This window comes from Bactrocera oleae, chromosome 4, assembly GCF_042242935.1.
Source record: "Bactrocera oleae isolate idBacOlea1 chromosome 4, idBacOlea1, whole genome shotgun sequence".
Classification (NCBI taxonomy): Eukaryota; Metazoa; Arthropoda; class Insecta; order Diptera; family Tephritidae; genus Bactrocera; species Bactrocera oleae.
In genome coordinates this window covers 6,148,872-6,163,225 of record NC_091538.1, presented here as the reverse complement: position 1 = coordinate 6,163,225, position 14,354 = coordinate 6,148,872, and the positions used below count along the sequence as shown (strand labels likewise).

Genomic DNA, 14,354 nt, shown 5'->3' with positions numbered 1-14,354 from the left:
TATAACAAATTTTGTAAATAATTGTTTAATTTCTCTTTCGATTGATATAAAAGAATATATCGACTTGAAATGTTTATTTTATCTCTAGCGAACAGCTGATTGTGATTATGATTTCTGGCGGCTTTATTAGCGTACAACACATTTTTTATAAGCGAAAAATATTTTTGTTATTCTCTAAACAGTTTGCTAATATTTGCTCTAATATATTGCAATAAATATAAAGTCACATGGAGCCGCCTCACAACCATACGTCACAAATAGATGTGACCACTTCAGGTGTAATTATAATTGATCCCTCAACATTTTCCACAAACAAAGTAGTGCATACAACTATTGAACCTCCAAATGGCAAATACAACTCAACTCCCTTGAACAAAGAGTTAAAGACTTTAACACTAAGCGCTCCACATGTTCCAACAACTGTGAAATCTTTGGAGGAATCCGTGCAGAAACCAACAAAACTGTTTTTTCCCTCACTGAGTATTGAGCAAAATAGGAAAATACAGGAAATAAGGGAAAACCTTAGAAGAAAAAATCAACTGCAGAATTATCAATCACTTACAAACCAAAACAAACAAAATGAAAAAACCCAAGTTCAATTCGCCCCTGTTTGCCCAGAAACCACACCAGTCACAACGTATATTGAATTGTAAGTATTCTGATATTATTACTTGAAGTATTAAATATGATCTTTATTTTAGCATAAATGAAGCTTTATTTGACGACGAGCAATTGGCGAAAAATCAAGATATAGAAGTGGATAATTCTGACGATGAAGTATTAGAGATTGAGGAGCAAACGCTTGAGTAATAGTTTACTTTATATTCAAGTTGTAGAATTTAAGTCTGCTACATCATATTACATTTTCAGGTATGTACTAGAAAAACCAAAAACCAACAGTGCTGCAACATACATTACAAACGGTGTGCAAACTGAGGAACCGTAAGCATAAAAAATAAATTATTAGGATTCATTAACATTTTATACTTCATCTTTAAATTTGCACAGATCGGAAGATCGAATTAATTGTGGATTCGTAAATGTTTCGAAAACTGGCGATGACAAATATTTTAATCTTCGTTGTTTTCATTGCGATGCGGAATTTCCTATATCGTTTTGGTCCGAATTTTCAGATCATGTTATCAATACTCATAGTGACTTGGAAAAAGTTTATACTGAAAACGATGCAAAATCTGTAAGCGATGCCCAGTCTCTCAACGAAGAAACAGATATTTTCAATGACGCTTTTTCAAATGATGATGCTGAAGTGCGTGAAACTCCAGGAAAAAAACTGTTTGTCAATTTAATTGATAACGATCGCGTAAATTGTCTGAGTGCAAAAGCTGACCTTAAAGAAATATTACCAGAACACTTCGACAATGGTAAGGATTGGGATAGTTGCTCTGATGTAGAACCTTATCATATGTCGGCAGAAAGTTATAAAGTCTGCTTAGAACACTGTTACAGCCGAAGCAGAATGAGAGTAAGTAGTTGTTGTTTATGTTATTATTGTAAGTAATTAATGTTGCTTCACAATAATACTAATAATTTCTGTTTAAACACTTTATACTTTTAAATATAGGATAAAAATAAATGTAATGCGAACCCTACAACAGAGCGAAAAATAATAGATCAGGTAATTAAAAACAATATCACTATACAAAATTAGTGGATAATTTCAATTCCCAACGATTGGCGAAGTAGTTTTCAAGTTATGTAGGGCACCGACTTTGAAAACGTGCGTTGCGGCGAAAGCGCGTTAAATCTTTAAAATATTATGTAAAACGTTTATAATCGGGTATACAAATAGCCATAACTTCGTCCATTTTGGTGGGATTAAATAGCCTACTATTAAATTAATATATTAATTTTACAATTTTGCAGATAAGCTTCGAAAATACCTCTCATGCCATAGTGATGGATTTTTTGGAACATTTAAAAGGATTTCCTAATTTATTGCAAGGCAACAGCAATTTAAATATCGAAAGATATATGAATGAACTGCAAGATTTGATGGCAATAATGACGGAAAAGTGGAGTCTTAATTTAAAAAAAAGTGTTTTGCGTAAAAATGTTGAAAATATTAAAGCTTGGTATATTGCTATGACCGAAGCAAAAGAAGGACGTTCGAATTTGATATTCACGGAGAAATACATTGACTACTACAGGAAATGTGCGGAGTATATGCCTTCCGGTGGTGACTTAAAAATACCACAAAAGGTGTACTGTGATATATGCAAAAAGTTCTGTTATAATGCTATTGGATTGCAAATTCATAAATATCGTAAGCACCACATGGGTCAACTGCCATATGCTTGCAATAAATGTGATAAGCGATTCGATTATATACATAAATTGCGTATACATTTACAAAGAAAACATGTGTTACCTGGATTCCTGCTTGAGACTGATGCCGTTTGCGCCGAATGTAACCAATCATTTACAGATTCACGAGATTTTCTAAAGCATTTGGAAATCCATACGAAGGGCAATTGCCGTTTTGTTTGCGATGTATGTGAATTTCGTTGTAGAACTGAAGGCATATTGAGAAACCACAAAAAGCGTCATCAAGAACGTAAAAAACTAGAAAACGTCGAAAAGACTTATGCATGTAATGAATGTCCATTTCGTTGTACGACTATTAGCCTTTTAAAAGCGCACCAAAGACGCCATCGAGAGCCCACTTTTCAATGTGAACTTTGTCCGAAACGGTTTTACTTTTCGCACCATTTAAAAACGCATATGACTACTCATAATGGTAGTTATGACTATGTTTGTGAATCATGTGGCAAACTTTTCATAAGGAAAACATATTTAATGGATCATGTGAAGTATATGCATATGGGTTATGGCCATTGTAAAATTTGCAATCGAGTTTACGGCAAGCGTTGTATATTTCTTAAACATTTACGCACACAGCATCGGCCGTTAATTGGTTCAATTGAAGAACTGACACGACGATATTGTGTTAACGAAAAAGGACAAAATGTAGGCAGGTCGAGCGGTCCACGTTTAAAATGCAGAAAGTACACATCTGTTGTGGATGCTGTTACGAACCGGCGTACACTGAAATGCCCGAAATGTGATAAATGTTACAATCAATACGATTCTTTGTACGCACATCATAAAAATGTCCATGGTACTACACTACCTGGTTATACCAGGCGGTTAACAGGAAATCAAAAGTTGATTAAAAATCGTAAGAAAACTTCTGTGAGAACTGTTAGTGTTGTGCTAGCTGATCACAACGTAGCAGAAACAGCAGCTGCTGTTAACACCATTCTCGAGAGTAACGACATAAAACCTGACATTCAAATAAGTCAAAATAACAGAAGTAATTGTAATGAATCTAATACAACTGATAGAAAAACGGCAGTTGAAAGTGCCGTTAAAGTGTTCCAGATAACACCAATGTCGTCTTTTGAAAAATTTGTTAATAAAATGCATACATTTGAGGATTTTGCTCCCGATACTGCCATCCAACCTGAAACTACTCAAAAAAGTACTCCAGCGGCAACTATAAAAATCGAAAATTGTCTTATGGATTTTGAGTTTTTATTAAATAACAGCTCGGCCATAAACTTTTCATAAAAGTTAGTAAATAATTTCATGTTTAAAATTAGATTATTTGGTACTTTATGTAAATGTATGTGTAAATAATAATTTAAGTAAATTTAAAATTGTGTTTGTATGCACTTCCTTTCTTAATGGGGCACAATAATTTTTCTAATAAGTAGTGAGTATTACTCAACAATGCAGGATAAACATTGTAAAAACGTGTGTAAATATTTATAAATAATAAGATATTCTAACTTTTGTAACTTTCACCGTGATGAATATTTTTTGATTAGCTTGATTTTAAAAGAAATATGTATGTGTATATTTTAAGTTGTGTTGAAATTTGTATGTAATGTTTTTATACTTGAAGCAGTTTGGAAGATTGACGCTAAATAACAGACTTCTTGATATAAATTCGGTTCTGTTCCGATTCGTAGACTAATTATATAGGTATATATTCAAAATCATATTCAAAAAAGCCATATTTAAATATGGCAAAAACGGAATGGTACAAAACTGTACCGACAATAAAAATGGCAACTCAACAGTGCAACCAACCGAAACTTCATTTACACGAGCAATGACAAAAACAAAAAGCGGCAGCACTGTCAATCTAACTAATGAAAGAGGCCTGAACGGGTGAATAACGAATGTCAACGCAAAGCGTATAGTAAACGGTGTAATAATAGAAGAAAAAGTGCAAAAATCCCAGTTTAATGCAATAGTGAACAGAAGTAGTGTGAAAATCATTTGAAATTTTATTCAAAAACTCTTTCGAATTTATTGAAAGAACTGATTTGTACGGCCTAGCTACAACAAACAAAATAAGATCAAGTTAAGAGTAACGTATTTATATAAATATTATTTGTGATAAGCGATCGCGCGTTTTTGTGTATTTGGTGCGTTTTTGTTTTTTCGGACAATGTTTTAGAATATACGTTCTCTGCTTATGCCCTTGCGATTGTATTTCATTTACTACGTGCTGATTATATGTGCAAAGTGATGAATTAAATACTAGGGAATCTATTCACTGACACTTAATTTAGTTCGAGTTGATAGTAATTGCAGTGACCGTATTTTGTGGCGATTTGGCCAACCGTTGGCCACGGATATAGTGACATTCTCGTGGTTCACTCATCTAAATAATAAAAGCCTCATATTGAAGTACTATGTTGTTGACAAAACTTCATTAAGCTTGCTATAAAGTGGATTTAAAAGCAAAATTGTGAAAAGTTTAAATATTAAATTAAAACTAACACGTCTGAAATGGATTCAAGCACAAATATTGGTAAGTAGATTGTTCTATTATATCTTCTACCATTTTCGCATTTCAAATTGAATTTTCAATTTAGCTGCTAGTTTGTTAAGCGACACATGCATTATAAAATATTATTTGAATTTGAAATCAAATATGTAATAAAAATTATAGTTATGGTAAGATAGTGTTATAATGTTGCACACCACCAATGGTTATGGTTTTGTTAAATTTTTGTGGCTTTTAACCTACTTAAAGAAACTTTGGAATTGCTGACCAGCTAAAATTGGGGTGGTCTTCAAGCAGTTCTGTCAGCCAAAGCTTTATACAAAAGTGTATATCAGCAATAACAATCATGAAAATTGCTTTAATAATTATACGCAATATTGATGCCAAAATAGTTATAGATTTATTTGTACATATTAATTATTGGCCATGTTATCAATCTTTGGGAGTACTTTAACGTCATTGTATAGTAGATGGTCGACAATGCCTCCAAAATCAGAATTTCCCATATATGGGATATTTTTTGAATGAGTGCTGCCAGACAATTTATTTCTAACAATTTCTATGAACATTGAATTATTGCTTATGAAAACAAGTTTTTATTAGTCATTTTTGTGATATGTATATAAAACGGTTGTGAACGAATATTTAAAAAATGTTCAAATACTGGGGAATGGATTAACTAACTTGGTCGCATATCTATATGACTAAAACGAATTAATTTGCCATAACGCATATTCGTCCTTAGAAGTGAAGAAGTGAACATGATTGATGCATATTATCGGAAACTTACAAAAATAACAAATTTTTGTAATAGATAGTTTTAAAAAAGTCGTGAGTGTAAAAGGTCTTTACGGCAAGAAAATTTAATAAATACACCAGTGTTTGATATAACAGACAGTACTATGTTCTCTTAAACTTGGGGTTTTACAACTAATGATGTTTTGATCAATGCCCTTAAAATAAAGTACAACCAGAGAATGTTAATGAATAGAGAAGGAGCAAATGTTAAATGAAATCTTTTTGTGTACTAATTTGTAATTCTAGATGAGGGAACATCGAAAAATAAAACTTCGAAAAAGAAAAAAACACCACACAATGTGCGAATTGCTATAAATAGACACAACGAATATTCCTAAAGAAAAAATATTCATGAATATTCATTAACATTCTCTGCAATTACATTCGGGCGTTTATTCTTATTGGGTTAGACGTTATTTTTCAATACTGTCGTTCAGATGGCGCTGGAAAAATTTTTTATTTGACATTTGCTTCTGGTGGGCCCTTTTGGGGTTAGTTTTACGCAATTGACTTTTACACGGGTTATTAAGCGGCGTGAAATAATTTTCCTATATTCTTACAATATCAAAGAAAAGATTGTGTAAGTTAAGAAAACGTAAACTTTTTTGATCGTAAAAAGTATAAACAAATATATTTTTTCAGTTAGCACTTTGAAGTATAATCAGCTAAGCAATGTCTGCTTTTGTTGCCGTACGTCAATCCACTGCCTTGAGTTTTGCGCTCGCTACTGTGGGTCGTTCTAATGCCACCCGTCGAGCTTTGAGCACTGGACGTTTCATACGTTGCACAAGAGGATCAGCAGCAGCGCTTTTGCATTGCCCACAACGTTTACCCTCACTTGCTGCTGCCACTTCAACTTTCCAACATTATGTGCGTACTTATGCCAATGAGAAAAGAGTATTCGAACGTACCAAACCACATTGTAATGTCGGTACAATTGGTCATGTGGATCACGGAAAAACAACCTTGACCGCTGCAATCACCACTGTATTGGCCGACAAAGAATTGGCTGAAAGCAAAAAATATAACGAAATTGATAATGCACCAGAGGAAAAAGCACGCGGCATTACTATTAATGTAGCGCATGTTGAATATCAGACGGAGTCACGGCATTATGGTCACACAGATTGTCCCGGACATGCTGATTATATCAAAAACATGATTACTGGAACAGCACAGATGGATGGTGCTATACTTGTAGTTGCTGCTACTGATGGTGCTATGCCACAGACCCGTGAGCATTTATTATTGGCTAAGCAAATTGGCATCAACCATATAGTAGTGTTTATCAATAAAGTTGATGCTGCCGATCAGGAAATGGTAGATCTAGTCGAAATGGAAATTCGTGAACTAATGACTGAGATGGGTTATGATGGTGATAATGTGCCAGTTGTAAAAGGTTCAGCATTGTGCGCTTTAGAAGGACGTAATCCGGAAATCGGCTCTGAAGCTATTATGCAGTTGTTAAAAGAAGTTGACAACTTTATTCCGACGCCAGCTCGTGAATTGGATAAACCCTTCTTGCTGCCAGTTGAAAACGTTTATTCAATACCCGGTCGTGGTACAGTCGTAACCGGACGTCTGGAACGTGGTGTAGTCAAAAAAGGCAATGACTGTGAATTTGTTGGTTACAATAAAGTTATTAAATCGACAGTAACTGGCGTAGAGATGTTCCATCAAATTCTTGATGAAGCACAGGCCGGTGATCAATTGGGCGCGCTAGTACGTGGTGTAAAACGTGACGATATCAAACGTGGTATGGTTATGTGCAAGCCTGGTTCAGTTAAAGCGCTAGATCAACTAGAAGCTCAAGTGTATATTTTAGCAAAAGAAGAAGGTGGCCGTCACAAACCATTCATGTCCTTCATTCAATTACAAATGTTTTCGCGTACATGGGATTGTGCCGTGCAAGTGCAGATACCCGATAAGGAGATGGTAATGCCTGGTGAGGACACTAAACTGATTTTACGTCTCATTCGTCCCATGGTTTTGGAACAAGGACAGCGATTCACCCTGCGTGATGGTAACTTAACACTGGGCACTGGTGTCGTAACAAAAGTATTGCCGCCACTTAGCGAGAACGAGCGTTTGTCATTGACGGAGGGTAAGAAGGCGCGCGAGAAGAAGGAGGCTGGAAAGAAATAAACTTTTTAAAATAAAAATGTTTTCTAATTATATTTAGTTTTATATATGATTACTATAACTGAAGCAGAAACGAAATGATGTAAAGGAAATTGTGACTTTTAATCTTAAAATAGAATATGAAAGTATAAGCATTATAATTCCATGCATTCAGTTGATTGTTGAATAAAAGTCGGCATAAATTCAAAATTTGTTATTAAATGTGGCTTTTTCTGGGATTTGAGGTCTTTGAGGTCTTTGAGGTCTTTTGTTTAAACTAGTTAAGTTAGCGGTTTAGCTTTTAGTTACAAGTTATATTTGTTGATATATAAATTGGGATACATTAATTCTAACAAGAATATAACCAAAATCCTTAACTATTTCATGTGCAGAAGTATGGATTATATGCATATTAAATATCTTTAACAGGACTTGTCGCCAATTGGTCGTTCCATGTATACAAAATTGTGAATATTTAAAAATTCTGTCTGATTTACTAAATTCTATACACTTAAATAACTATCTCTCAGATACCCTCAATGATACTGCGCCCATGCCGGAATTGAGTTTTGAAGATCTATTGGACGATTCACCAGTTAAGAAAGCTGTTGGTATAGGTGATGATCCTTTAGGGATCGAGGAAGAGCTCAGCTCTATGAAAAGTGATACACTAAATACGCCAGGACCCAAAAAACCACCACAACATGCGCAACCAGCAGTGACACCCATATCTACAACAACAACAAATGCAGTGACGAAAATCACAACGGACAGTGGTGCTAAATCAGCAACAACGCCAATTGTATTGAATAGCAGAAATATTTTACCAAAGTCGATAACCACCGGCAGTCAACTGGTGAAAATTTCACCGAAAATCATAGCAACAGGAACAACAACATTAGCTAAGAGCCCATCGACATCAGCGGGAGTTGTTACTGGCACGGCTACAACCGGCAAAAGGGCTATAAAGACACCAAATGGTCAAATAGTTTATATACAGAAGAAAGCAACCGGCACAGCGATTGGTGGAGGAGGGTCACTCATAACTGCTGCAGCTAACAGCACAATGGCTGGTGTTACAACTACCGCAACAGCTAATAGCAATAAAACCGTTGCTTTCAAACTCTTGCGTACTTCCGCTGGTGGTTTGGTACCAATTAAAAGCACTGCAACCATGGTAACGGCAGCCACAGGATCAACCACCTCAACAACTTCAATTGATGCAACAACTAAAAATACGCTTACATTATCGCCAACTATTGCAAAGCAATTGCAAGGAGCAGCCGGTGCTAAACGTGTCATATCCACTGCTGGCGGTCAGGTTGTCATCAAAGCCACGCCAACCGCAACAGCAGCTGTGGCGGCAACCACCAATGCGTCGTCAATGAGCAGGGCAACAACAGCAACGACAACAGCAGCAAGCACAACAACATATCGTTTACAAACGAGCGCCGCCAACACAAGTAATAGTGGTGCAACAAATCCAACTAATACCAGCAAAGGCTCACTAACGTCTGGCCACAAAATAATCGTACAATCTGCCAATGGCAAGCAAATACTAGTTTCTAACCAACAATTGATTAAGTTGTCGCCGAAACCACTCACACTTGGTGGCAACACAAATTCAACGGCATCGGCCTCCGGAAGCAGCACGATCACTGGTACGACAACAAGCAACTCCAACGCTGCACGCAAACTGCAGACTATACAGCTGCCTGGCAAACAAGTACAATACTTGCGTGTGTTGCCGAAGAGCAATGCCGACAATAGCGGCAATATAGTGTCGTCTACATCAGCAACAACATTGACGAGTAGTGCGTCAGCGGTGAGCAGCACGCAAAGTAGTAGTACGGCAACTTCGACGTTCAGGATACTAAATGCCAGCGGTGTGCCGTCCAAGTTCACCGTGGTACGTCCCAGTCCGACGGGCTCTACGAAACTGATACTAACGCAGTCGCCAAAGAAGGAGAGTGGTGTGCCGGTAACATTCTCGCCAATTACTTCGAAAGTGGTAAGTGTTTGTGCGAGAAAGCTGGTCCAAACAAATTTATTTGTATACCGGTAAATTTGCTTAAATTCATAATCTGTAATCTTTTTTTTCAGCAAAAAACCATAGTGACAGTGCCGAATTTACGTGCCTTGGGCGATGGCCAACGCAGTCAAAGCGTCACCTCCACCACCAACAGCTCCACAGCCAATGTCATATCATCCACTACTGCGCAGTTAATCAATACCAACGCCGGTCAATCGTTGATCAAAAACAATGCTAATACGAGTAGTGCTACTTCTGGCACCACAACGCTAATACGTAAACATAAAATATCCGAAATCAATTCGGAGCTCAAGCGCATAACAACTGTGACAGCGGCCGCTGAGGTGGAGGATGACAGTGTAGATATGGATGCACCGCCCGAGGCGAAAAGGCTAGCAACCGGCAGTCATATATTTATGTTGCCGCATTCAATGTTGCGCACCACAGCCGGTGGACAAGTGCGTCAGGTTACGTTACAGTCGAATGCTGGCATAGCTGGTGAGCCTAAAAACGGTGGTGGTCAATCACCAACGCGCAAAATACCGCAACAACAAATGCAGAGTATACTCAAGAGCAATAATAATTTTGTGTCGTCAGAGTCCTCAGGACAGAAATCATTATTAATTAATGGCAAGACGCAGGCGCTGATTGCACAGCAACAACAACAACATAAAACGTTGCAACTAAAGCGGCAATTTCAACAACAGCAGCAACAAAAGTTGTTACAACAAAAGAAACTGGAGCAACTAGAACAAAAGAGTGACAACACAAAATTAGTAACGCTGACGAGAAGCGGGGCGGCGACAAGTAGTAGTAGCAACGACAGCGCCACCAACAGCAACAGCAATCACAATGCTAATAGCGCGCTATTGAATTTTAAAATCAAATTGGAACCTCCGGAAGACAAACAAGACGGCAGTCCAGTAGATTTGTTGCCGGATGCGGCGAATGGCGGCATACGGCGAAAGCATTGCAACTGCAGCAAATCACAATGTTTGAAATTGTATTGCGACTGCTTTGCCAACGGTGAATTCTGTCAAGATTGTACGTGCAAAGATTGCTTCAATAATCTACAGTATGAAGATCAACGGCAGCGTGCAATCAAAAATTGTCTTGAGCGAAATCCCAGTGCATTCAAGTGAGTACATAATAGTTTTTTTTTATATTTGTAGTCATTCATAACCTAAATAATTTCATTCTATGCACATAAATTAAACAAATTTTAATATTTGCTTTATAAAAAAAATTAAAAAACTATATATATATATATATTATATATATTACTAGAATTATTTAAGACTAAACAATATATGCATGTAAACATTATTTACTAAAGAAAATGAGAATTAAAAAAAGCAAAAAATAAAACTAATTTCATTAAAGTTATGTGCAAACAAAAGTGCTTTATTTGACTTATGTAATCCAAAACCTTTTTTTACCATATGTTCATTAACATTTTTCATGACTATCATAACCTAAACAATCCAAATAACGAAAAGCATAAATTAAAAAATATATATAATATATACCCCATAGTCATCTTGTTTCCACTAACTCCTTTCTTTACACCCTTATAAAATTTTTGATACACATAACCTCTAAATCTATTATTTTGGTGTGTTATTTATTGTTGTTAAAAGTTAAGAATAATCAACATTTTTTGCTTACAATAAAATACCTAAAAATAAGTTCAAATAAAAATTTAAAGATATAAATTACCAGAAAAAAATAATACAAATGTACAGTAAACAAGTACAGTTGCGTTAATGCCTTTCATGCCTCATCCTGTTTTCCCTAACCCTTTACTTTAGACTCTTATAAAAATTTTGTTACACATAACCTCTAAATCCATCATTCAGGTGTTATTTTTTTTTGTTGTTTTTGTGTACTGTGTTAATTTTGCTCACAGTGTGTTTATTGTGCTTACTTACTTGTTTGAATTAAAATTTTTGAAATTTTGCTACTATCAAGTAGGCGTTGACAAGTTCGAATGCGCATAAAGAAATCATAGAAAATCCAGCGCGAAAATTGTTTTTCGTTTTAATTTTGCATGTTTTGGGTTTGGTGTGAAACATTGAGGATAAAATCGTTTCATAATTTTTGCATGAACGTTTCCATGTGTTAAATATTCATACTCAACGTAATCACAAATATAATTGTACGAAATATCAATTGTAACATATCCTTAGACCAAAAATAACCACCTCACGCGAACAAGGCGACATGCGTCACAACAAAGGCTGCAACTGCAAACGCTCCGGCTGTCTGAAGAACTATTGCGAATGCTATGAGGCGAAAATACCCTGTTCGTCCAACTGCAAATGTGTCGGTAAGTTTTTAAAACACAATATTTAAACCTACAATAACTTATTTGCGTTAATTGTTCACTACAAAACTATAATATATGATATGCTTATAGGTTGTCGAAACATCGAAGAACGTCCCGATTTGGACATGGATCCGATAGATCCGAAACTTTTAGCAAGCATTGCGAGTGTGTCGCTACCAACGGCCAGTCAGAAACGCGCCTACGACAAGACCAATACCAAAACGTCTAGTCTTGGCAATGATAAACTTTTTAAAGATACCGCTAAAGCTTTAGCTATGGGCAACGATTTGATAGCGGGACTCGCTGGCGGTAGCAACAGTATTGCTGGCGGCAGTACTTGTAGCGGCAGCAATGGCACTACTGGCGTTGCTGGCACAGCGTCCGAAAAGCAACAATGCAATTTTATTACACAAGAAGTGGTGGATGCCACCATACAATGCATGATCTCGCAGGCGGATGAATGTGAAAAGAATGGCTTACCCGCATATCAAACTGAAAAGATGGTTATGGAGGAGATGGGACGTTGTTTGGTCGAAATAATCGATTTCTCCATACGCAACACTGATAGCAGTTTTACACAAGACTAAGCAGGCGTCTGGTGTTACCGTTAAATTGTTAATATTCGCAGGCATGCAAATTTGTATAGCAATATAGCGTGCCCCTTAGTTTTCTTAATAACAATACAAACATAACAAAAATATATAGCTATAAAATAAAAAATATAAACAAAAATTTATGCAAAACCAAAAAAAAAAAGGTTGAAATAAAGTCGTAACAATCAGCAGCTTCTTTGTAAATAGTGAATAACGCCGCTTTCTTCGTTTTTCATACTTCTACTAAACAAACGCTCATGCTAAGCGACAAGTAGTGTTAAGCGGGTTTGTTCATAAACAATTTTAGTACATTTATAAATAGCAAAAAGTTACTTGGCATAAGCGATAAATCTTTTGGGCAGCGCATACGGCTCGTGCATGTTTCATTTAAAATTACTTACATATATTCGTATCTCGTATAAGCGATTTTTTCGACTATTCAAAATGGTGGTTAAGAAAATAAAGTTTTTCTTTATTTATTTTGCATTAAGTTATAAAGTTTAACACAGTTTTTGCGCTTACACATTTTTTGTTTTATTTTTGCATAAGTTTTCGGCTTTTTTGAAAAGCCACAAACAATTTTTTGCTACCTTTTAAATTAATTTTTAATGTATTTTTTATTTATGTTTAAGTCTAACTTATAACGCTATATATATATATATATATATATATATGTATGTATATATCTTCTACAACGGTTATTATTAAAATTGTTGTTACTTTTTACTAGCATAAAAGCGAAGAAAGCAAATGTTAGGCGTTCTTTTTTATGAGTTATGCGCGCATATATTTTTTACATATATATTTGTTTATATTTAGTTTATACACCTACTACCTATACGATAACCATTAACACCAAAAGGTATAGTAAGAAGGATTTATAAATATGTATATACATATACATATGCATAGTAAATGAAACAAAACAAAAAAACTCAGCTTTTATGCAACAAATTCAAAATTTGACGTCTACTCCAAAGGTAAATAATGTAACTTCAAGACGCGAATGTAGTTATATTAGCTTTTAAGTACTACAATTGTATAACTTGACCCATTGTAAATAAAGGCTACTAATTTGAAAAATATAATAAAAGGCATGTTTAATTATATGCTAGTTATTTGGTTAATTCCAAAGTTGTTTGTAGAAATGTAGAGGTCTGTGTGCACATACGCGAGCTAGCTCCTCAGTTTTTGAGATATCGTTCCGCATTTTTATACACTCTCTTTACTCCGCAAGCAGCGCAGCTAATTTGTCGGAATCGCCGATATCAGACCACTATTGCATATAGCTGCCACATAAACAGTTCGATCAAAATAGAGTTCTTGTATGGAAAATTATTATTTGACAAGATATCTTCACGAAATTTGACATAGTTGATTGCATTAGGCAGCCCTACAACCTTTGGAGATATTGTTGAGATCGCACTACTATAGCATATGGCTGCCATATAAACTGAATGCACAAACTAAAGTTAAAAATCTTTTTATACCCATTTAGGTTGTAAGAAATGCCGCTTAATCAACTTTAAATAATCGCCACTTACTGTTGTACAGTGTAATAATTACCAACCGTAGACATATGTTACTTACCGCTGTACTTGTTACATAATTAATTATGTCACATTAAATAAAAAGAAGTATGCTTTTGAGTGGGTGTAG

General features: G+C 35.5%; 3 protein-coding genes across 3 annotated transcripts; all 3 read left to right on the top strand.

Moving 5' to 3' along the window:
* Positions 1-70: 70 nt before the first annotated feature.
* Positions 71-3,825, top strand: LOC106626920 (uncharacterized). Its single transcript, XM_014246819.3, has 6 exons — positions 71-649; positions 702-806; positions 871-942; positions 1,009-1,483; positions 1,583-1,636; positions 1,885-3,825. The coding sequence occupies exons 1-6, from the start codon at positions 228-230 to the stop codon at positions 3,589-3,591; spliced, it is 2,835 nt and encodes a 944-aa protein (XP_014102294.2). The 5' UTR covers positions 71-227; the 3' UTR covers positions 3,592-3,825.
* Positions 3,826-4,183: 358 nt separating this feature from the next.
* mip120 (Myb-interacting protein 120) lies at positions 4,184-13,539 on the top strand. Its single transcript, XM_014246743.3, has 5 exons — positions 4,184-4,846; positions 8,272-9,752; positions 9,845-10,911; positions 11,963-12,102; positions 12,193-13,539. Exons 1-5 carry the CDS (start codon positions 4,825-4,827, stop codon positions 12,687-12,689), a joined length of 3,207 nt encoding a protein of 1,068 aa, XP_014102218.2. The 5' UTR covers positions 4,184-4,824; the 3' UTR covers positions 12,690-13,539.
* mEFTu1 (mitochondrial translation elongation factor Tu 1) lies at positions 6,075-7,963 on the top strand. Its single transcript, XM_014246744.3, has 2 exons — positions 6,075-6,200; positions 6,263-7,963. The coding sequence occupies exon 2, from the start codon at positions 6,293-6,295 to the stop codon at positions 7,763-7,765; it is 1,473 nt and encodes a 490-aa protein (XP_014102219.2). The 5' UTR covers positions 6,075-6,200; positions 6,263-6,292; the 3' UTR covers positions 7,766-7,963.
* Positions 13,540-14,354: the final 815 nt, after the last annotated feature.